The 9,219-nt window shown below is 42.4% G+C and overlaps 1 protein-coding gene across 2 annotated transcripts in view; it reads right to left on the minus strand.

Moving 5' to 3' along the window:
- Window positions 1–5,948: 5,948 nt before the first annotated feature.
- LOC136852011 (uncharacterized) overlaps window positions 5,949–9,219 on the minus strand; it is a 1,117,150-nt gene continuing 1,113,879 nt past the window's right edge. For both annotated transcript variants that reach the window (XM_067126482.1, XM_067126474.1), the window contains one exon: window positions 5,949–9,219. This exon is cut by the window's right edge and continues 510 nt beyond it. In XM_067126482.1, the coding sequence (XP_066982583.1) occupies window positions 6,447–7,850 (1,404 nt within the window). In that variant the 5' untranslated portion in view covers window positions 7,851–9,219 and the 3' untranslated portion in view covers window positions 5,949–6,446.

Raw genomic sequence — 9,219 nt, forward strand, 5'->3', positions numbered from 1 at the left:
AGCTCATGTACATGTATTGTACCAGTCACCAGCTCCCTTTCTCCCAGCAGCGAGGAAATGTTGAGCTGTTAGGTCGACAGTTCGAGATGTGTGAGGTGTCTGTTATGTTTTTAGGAGATGTTGGAGTGGCTTTGTTTGTGTGTGTATTAGTCTGTAACACTCATATTCTTTTAAGCAAACCTATCCATTGATTACATACATAATCCCGGGATGTCTACACAGATAGCAAAGTGTCCGCCTCTCTGATTGGTCGGCTGCAGATTTGAACCTGCGCCACAGACCTTTATGAAGTCCGAAACTGCTGCTCTAACCAACTTGGCCATCGAGGCTCTGTATGATTGTTCTTACTATCATGTACAAAAGTTCCACAGTTCACGTGGGCATATTATGCACATTTGATATGCTGTTTTATTCTCTCTTCCAGTGTTTTTCCAGTCTGACCTGTTGTGATGTCTGATACACACACACACACACACACACACACACACACACACACACACACACACATATATATATATATATATATATATATATATATATATATATATATATATATATATATATATATATATATAGTGTATATATACAAAAACACACTGCAAATCGCTGGAACTTGTAAAGTCAACTTAACAGGCCAGGAGAAGAATGTGAAAAAAATATGTTGAGCGAGTGCTTTTGTGCTTAATACACCTTATACATATCTATATCACATGCATGCATGCATACAAAAACAGTCACATTTATATATATATATATATATATATATATATATATATATATGTATATGTACACACATGTATGTATATATATTACTGACTCTCATCAGGATCGAACCCAGGTTTTTCAATTGAAACGCAAGGGTGCTACCAACTAAACCACACAAGTCATAAAAGAATTTCGGACCTAAGTATAACTGTACCTAAGACTTTGACTTGGGCAGGCTTACTGCTACTGCCTGGCACATCAGCAAGTTTTCCCCAACTTACCGACCAGCAGTGACCCAGTTGACAGCATTTCATTGAAATGATCCCATCTGAGTAAATATGATAGAATTAATCAGCACACAATTACCTGTGTGGTTCGGTTGGTAGCGTCCTTTCCTTTCAATTGGAAAACCTTGGTTCGATCCAGATGTGAGGCATAAATTTATATCTGTTCCACACGTGAGTATTCATAGAGTACTTCTATCATATTCACTCAAGGGATAATTTGAATGGAATGCTGTCAGTTGGGTCACTGCTGGTCGGGAAGTTGAGTAAAACTCACTGGTATGCCAGGCAGTAAGTCTGCCCAGGTAAAAGCCTTAGGTACAGTCGTACTTAGGTTCCAGCTTCTTTTATGACTTGTGTGGTTTAGTTGGTAGTACCTTTGTGTTTCAATTGAAAAACCTGGGTTCGATCCCGATGTGAGTCATATTTATTACTGTTTCACACGTGATTGTGTGTTGATTACTTCTAATGTGTGTATGTATGTGTATATTATATATATATATATATATATATATATATATATATATATATATATATATATATATATATATATATATATATATATATATATTCATGAAGCTTAAAATGTCGCAATATCAAATTCACGCTACCTCGAGTATCTCCGATGGAGAATTATCACCGAAGGGAATTTATATAAGTGATAAATGAATAAGTACCACCGGGACGCAAACCCTTGACATGGACCCATTCAGCGACTCTAGTGGACATTACCATGCGGTGGTAAACGTCCACTGGAGTCGCTAAATGGGTCCATGTCAAGGGCTCGCGTCCCGGTGGTACTTATTCATTTATCACTTATATAAATTCCCCTTCGGTGATAATTCTCCATCGGAGATTCTCTCGAGGTAGCGTGAATTTGATATTAAGCGATATTTGTAGCTTCATGATTGTATATAAATCACGGTGTGATAAAAAATTTCATATATGTATATATGTATGTATGTATACAGTATATATAAAATGTGTGCTTGTGTGTGTATATGCATGCTTGTAATTTGTGTAAGTATAAGGAGGTGCATTAAACACTAAAGCACTTGCTCAATAATTTTTCATATATGCATATATGAATATATATATATATATATATATATATATATATATATATATATATATATATATATATATATATATATATATATATATATATATATATATATATTTATGTGTGTGTGTGTTCTTTCTAAATTTGGCATTTGACAGTGAAGTGTGCATTATTTATAATTGAAACTGATAGCAATAGTCTCAGAGTACACGACCCGCTGACTATGTTTCCCCTGTGTCATGAAACTTCAAAAATTTCTTTCAGATTCTGTGTTTTTCGAGTCTCACAGCGCAGCCTCAAGAGGAAGGTCTGGCGTTGCCCGTAGGGTCGAGTTACATTTTTTTCTCTTTAATATTTTTTTTCTTATGGTCTGGGCAAGATAAGGATATTGCAGAGTCCATATATTGGCTTCTTCTTAAGAGAACGTTCAAGACTATTTGTCGTTTCGACGAGTGAAACTCCTTTTTCATAGTTAACAGAAGGCTTTCGGCTCTTGTCTAGAATTTCGTGTTCGTGCGAGAGGAAGATGTCGCAAGCTGCATTTTATATTTTAGGTAAAGGGACTAACTACTCTTTAATGCAGGTGGCTGAAAAGATATGGAGGGATATACGGAGCAAACTGATTAACGTTGATAGAGGCGCAGACACGCAGATAGAGAGACAAGCTCAGTATATTTTCAAGTTTACAAAGTATATATAACACGGAATGCAAGTCTTTCCAATAGAGAAAGTCAGATTTGATGTTTTTAGAAAGCTTGTGTGTATGTGTGTGTGTGTGCTTCAGATAGATGAGGAAGATGTATGATGTTCATTGTTTTATCGATTGAGTGATTGGTTTTGTATACAGATAGTAAAGTTTATAGACAGTTGAAGAAATAGATGTCTGAATATTAGAAAATCTGTCTTGGCGCGTTTGGAAACTAGATGACATAACTGTGCCGTAGCAGTTGGAGGACGTTTCCCCGTTTTAGATTTGTCAGAACAATCCTAAAATGTCAAAGCTCAAAAGTGGCCTTGCTCAGAACAGACGAACAGAGAGACGGAGGCGTAGGCGGAGACGGTGACGACACGGGCACACACACGGACTTGGCTTCATTTTTGGAATCGTCAAATCTGCTTCATTTGCGTTTCGAAGAAAACCGATGGAAGAATGACATCAAAGTTTCCAAATCAAACACCGTACAAGGAATTCTTCCCATTTAGAGAGACAGGGCATGGGCCAGGTTCTCTCCCCGGTTCCCCCCCCCACCTCTCTCTCTCTCTCTCTCTCTCTCTCTCTCTCTCTCTCTCTCTCTCTCTCTCTGTCGAGATTAAGTAAGGTAAATATACTCGACTCCTCTCCACCTAAGTTTCCGATATACTGCATCAGATGTTTTTCTCCCCGTAAAGCTCTGGGCGAAATGAACCTGAGATCTTATCTACGTTTATAACGGACAATTAGGTTAATTTACGAATTACTTTTTTAATTTTTTATTTGTGTTTTTATGTTTTACTTTTTTACTTTAATCTTTGGTTTTCTCGTTAGTTTGTATCTAGAGAGAGAGAGAGAGAGAGAGAGAGAGAGAGAGAGAGAGAGAGAGAGAGAGAGAGAGAGAGATTAAGAGGGAATAGGCTATGATACTTGACTTTTTCTCTCTCTTCCGTAGATTTTGCTTTGTTTTTATACTTTTCTTGAAGGGAAACATTTAACTGATTACAGAAAACCATAATCTGTAAAGTAAATGAAAAATAAGTATTCCTCTCTCTCTCTCTCTCTCTCTCTCTCTCTCTCTCTCTCTCTCTCAAGTAGAAGGCGGACTTTTTCGTAACTCAGAGAGCTAATGGGACGTGTAGTTGATGTGGCGCTTCTCCCTTCAGTGATGCAGACACGTCGTGAGCGCTGGCTGTCGCTCGCAAACGGACTAAGGTGTTTTCTGGTACTGAGGACAGTGACGGCGATGCCAGGGAAGACGAGGCGGTGGAGGCGGGTTGTTGGGTTTGCAGAGGGGAGTGAGTAAAAGCATACCTTAGTTTAACCAGACCACTGAGCTGATTAACAGCTCTCCTAGGGCTGGCCCGAAGGATTAGACTTATTGTACGTGGCTGAGAACCGATTGGTTACCTAGCAACGGGACCTACAGCTTATTGTGGAATCCGAACCATAATATAGCCGGAAATGAATTTCTATCACCAGAAATAAATTCCTCTTATGCTTCATTGGCCGGTCGGAGATTCGAATTCGCGGCCAGCAGAGTGCTAGTTGAGAACGGAACCCACCCGCCCAACGAGGAACGTGAGTTGGGTCGATTATATGGACCATACATATAATATGGTGCCGGACTTCTACTGCTACTACTGCTGCTGCTGCTAGATTGAGTAATAGTGACTTCTCGAAGGGCAGTTTTCACTGAAGTTCGTGATTGCTAGTAAAAGTTGGGTATTTTGGTTGCAAAGTTGTTTGGCTGTTAACTTTCCGTGTCATGAAATGTGAATGGTTGTTATTTTGGATTTTTCTTCTTGCAAAAGGTTTTTCCTATTTATAATTGGCATTTCTAGCCATCCAGTTAGAAAGAGTATGGAGCTGAAGAGGAATTTTTCATTTTTCTCTACTGCAAGGCTCTTAAACAGATTAATGTTATGTAACGTCAATGAGTTATTTGTTTTTACTTCATTTTTATATAAAACTCTAAGCTGATCATTATAATTTACCCTCTCCTAAAGCGGAATTGCATCATGAAATGTTTTTGGAAAAAAGAATATTAGGTTCATTGATTTTAAAACGAAAGAAGATTCGAAATGTTGGCAGAACAGGATTGAATATAATAATGAATTGCAGTGTTTCAATGGGAATGGAAATATTCAATGTATATATGTTGAAGAGATATTAAGAAAGAATATATCATACAAAACTGAAATACAAGTGCACTTATCAATATTACAACTGGAAATTCAATGAAAAGCTTCCTTGTGGTGTGTGACCAGCTTTGGAGACGTTTGCTGTTGATCGCTTCTAAAAATGATTTCTGATTAAAAGAAGAATGAACATATCGAGAGATCTGTCTCGTAAGGAATCTTACCTTTTTGTCTCGGGTTGTCTGGGCTGCCTGGTTGGCGCTGAAGACGTCGGGCCTCTCGCGCCTCGCCTCTCCACATCAGCCAGTTGAACAGTGAAACGGCGCTCGCCATCCCTCACCAAGTTCGCGATTTGTCTCGATTGTCAGAACTCACCGACTACCTTCAGTGCTTATTTTCTTGCTTTTTCACATCTCATTGACTTCACTTTTTTGCAATGTTTTGGCTTCACGTTTTACTTTCCTTGTATTCCTCAACCATATCGTTACCATTTTGTAATCTACACTATCAGCCACTACGTTCTTATAATATATATATATATATATATATATATATATATATATATATATATATATATATATATATATATATATATATATTCATGTATCTATTTATTATTTATTACCATTTCATCACATTCATCTTGTTTCTGTACGACGTGAGGCATGTGCCACTTGCATATATCATATACCCGAAAATGCTTAAACTGTTATAAATCAGCCGTGTACATAATAACATTTCCACAAGTATCACAATAAGTATATCACATGTTACTATATACATTAATTTTATTTACGTTCGGAATGAGTTAAGTTGTTCATCTTAATAAATATTACGTGACCTTTGTCTAAGCAGAACGATTTTATTGTAAACTTTGTATTTGTTACTTCTATAACTTCCTCTTATTGTTATTATTATTTTTATTGTTATCGTTATTATTACTTTTGTAAGGAGGGACAGAAATGGGGGCTCAGCTCCCCTCCTAGGAAGGCAATTGATAAGAAGGCTTTGGGAGGAAGCACAAAATTTCGTCATTTATTATTTGTCAATTTTTTCTCGTGAACTTTTCTTTGTTTACATCGTTCGCTGTAGGTCCTGCAGGCCTGTGCTGGGCCTTTCTTTCATCGGTATCCGTCACACTTTTGTCCACCTTCACCATGTCTCTGTTATTGAGTGATTTGTTTCTACATACAGATGCGCAGCTATTTCATGAATTAAGCACGTCATATTTTCATTTTCGCCTAGCGCTTATCTTTTCCTTCGTTTTTCTTATTCATCATTTGTTGATGACCTTCGTCATTCTTTTGTCTTTCATATATCTTTTCCTTTACTTCCACTTATCTTTTGCTTTCCTTCTGTCTCATGCATTCCATCTTAGCATCTTCCCTTCATCTCTTTCTCAGATTGCCGTTATGCAGCCACTTCCTCTTGTTCTCCTCCTCCTCCTCCTCCTCCTCCTCCTCATTATCATCTTCATTGTCATCATGTAGCGTGGCTGCAGGGTCCTCGGGAAGGAGAGAGAGAAGTTTCGACTGCCTTCTGTACACCGCCAGGGGCAGCCATCATATTTGCGTCTGCCGAATGTGCCGTAGCTCACGTAATTCTGTGACATCGTTGTTGTTGCCGTTGGGTTTACGCTTGTCGGGCTGCGGGCGCCGGATGGGCGTATCTGTGATCAGGGCGCAATGGGAATTGGTGTCGGACTCTGCACCGTCTGTGTGCCCTGATAAATGGTTAAGGCGTGGTTGCGTCAGGGGTGTAGCAGCCGGAGAGTCTTGGTCACCTTGATTGTCTCCGCCTCCTCCTCCCCCTCCTTCGTCGCCGCCTCCGCCAGTTCCACCATTCTCGCCATCACCTCCCGTGCTTAGAAGACCGCACTCTGCTGCTTTGTCGGGCGAGACGAGGCCCAGAGCTGCCGCCAATTCTGGGTTTGGGGTGCAGGGAGTTTCTCCCTGCAGGACCTTGATCTTCTGAATCATTTCTTGAATCTCAAAGCGCAGGATCCCCACGAAGCAGAGCTTAATGAAGGCGATGACGCAGAAGCCCAGAATCATCAGGGTCTCTGTCGAGTTCAACAGCCATTTTTCTAAATACGGATGACATCCATGTTCGTAAAATACAGTCGCTTCGGATGAATGGGAGCCTTTGCTTCCGAGACATGTGAGGTTTCTTTCGTGCCTGCCCCTGATACCTGGGAGGTTACCATGACGATTGTGGCTGCCGGAGGAGGAGGAGGACGACGACGACGAGGCGTTTGCAGATTTTCCACTTGTCCCGCTATTTGTGCCCTTGTCTTCATCGGGAGGAGGAGGGAAGTCGGGAACGTGCCGTGCTTGCTGGTCGGCTTGGTAAGAGGGCATCCTTCGGGAATCCGGAGAGCCGCTTTTGCGACTTTCGTTGTCGGGACTTGTGCAACAGGAAGGGGGCAGTTTGAGTGTGTTCGTGGAACGAAAGTTTTGCTCTCTTATGTCCCACCACGTGGTGTTGTAGTCTCGAGGCGTGACCACCCCGCAGCATTTGGAAGTTCTCTGTAAGGTGTCCCAGGCGTCTGTGATGTCTGGGTCTCTCCCGTATTTGTTGTGTAAGGTGGCCCTTGCATACGGCCTCAGGCCGTCCGTTAGGTGTGAGAAGCGATAGAGCCATACCAAGCCCACGACGACGTCCCCTAGCAGGAGAAACAATAACAAAAGCCAATAGATATTAAGCAGTTTTTGTGAGAGTCGTAGGGCACCCATGCACCCCAGGGCTTGTAAGATACCCGCCTGCAGCAGGAGTGCCACATAACCGTAGAGGAGTGTAGGATGGTAAGCGGGTGGTGCCGGGACGAGAGAAAAGTAAGGATGCGACACCACCCCTGCCGCTACCCCCATGAATACGAAGACGGACACCAGCAGGACGGCATTGCACGTGTAGATCCACAGTCGGTAGTAACGCATCGCCTTTCTTAGGAACATTACCGCGGCCATGCGAGGCGGCGGCCAAACGCTGGCTGCTCGCTCCTGCAGGAGGAGGCAGCAGCAGCAGCAGCGGTGGCGGCGGCGGCGGCGGCGGCGGCGGCGGCGGCGGCGGCTCTGGCCCTGGCAGGAGCCACAGTCGCTCTCTCAGCCTCTACCGCCTCCTCCTCCTCCTCCACCCCTCCTCCTCCTCCTCCTCCCCTTCCCCCTACCAGAATATTCCAGTCGTCGAATTGACAGGGATGAAAGCTCGTCTAGCAATGTGACACACGTCTCAAACAGCTCGCAAATTCTTGTTGGTTGGCTTTAGGTGAATTTTGGTTCTGTCACTTGAAATGAGACGGGTGAGGAATTTAAAGCTCTTGAAGCGGGAAACTACGGTGTATGCCACCCGTCTGCCGCGTATGGCCCAAGGGCAAGAACTGATGGCAAGAGGGTACCACTAGCACCAGAGAGTTGTGATGATGATGATGATGATGACGACTATAAAGGCCGGGTATTGGTGGTGGGTGTGGTGGAGTAGTGGGCGGCTGATATGTACCCACCCCTTTTTTTAACTCCCAACCCCTCTTGTAGACGTACCTCGTTCGTGGGCACCAGTCCCACTTTGATGCTTGTTGGAGATGTGCGTATATTTTTGGCTACTATATATTTGGCTACTGCACCGCAAGAGAAAAAAAGAAGCGAATGGGCGATAGATGAATGTCGGGCGAGTGGGGGAGAGGAAGAAGAAGAGTGACAGTTGGTCACAGAGGAAGGAAAAAGGGAAAAGAAAGAGAGAAGGAAAAGAAAGGGGATGAAGACGCAGTTGCAGGAAAATGAGTCCAACCACCTGTCAAAATATGGACCAGTTGCTATGTTCTTCGTTAGCTGTTAAGACAGCTTCTTCTTATTAAGAGTTTCACCGCCGTCTCCCCAGCAGTAGCGACGTGCCCTTCTCCATCATCGTTCTCCTACCTTTTGGGAAAATGACCACTGCGATTGCGGGACCGCATAACTAAAACAGACACTCTGGCAGACGACGAGAGCGCTCAAAGTTACGGGATGTGATCCGCGGAGGCGAAAGACAGAGGGAAACCTCACAAAAGTCCTACGGGTCGTTTTCAGCGAGGTGCTCATTAGGGGCGCCGTCTTGATTTTCCCTGCTCTCTCACCGTCACTTTTTGAGTTAGGGGATAATTATATTTTATTCTAAACTCTAGTTTTCCCTGTTTTCCTGTTCTTTAATGTTAACAAAGATATGCAAGGCTTAGTAACGGCGCTTATTTCCACTCGGTGATCAACAGATAGAACACAGTCGTGTTTTTTCACTTGTACGTTAATTTATATACGTTGGAAACCCTTTGCTGCGTTCCTCTCGTGCGATAAGCTTTTTTGGCAC

This window comes from Macrobrachium rosenbergii, chromosome 3 (assembly GCF_040412425.1).
Source record: "Macrobrachium rosenbergii isolate ZJJX-2024 chromosome 3, ASM4041242v1, whole genome shotgun sequence".
Lineage (NCBI taxonomy): Eukaryota > Metazoa > Arthropoda > Malacostraca > Decapoda > Palaemonidae > Macrobrachium > Macrobrachium rosenbergii.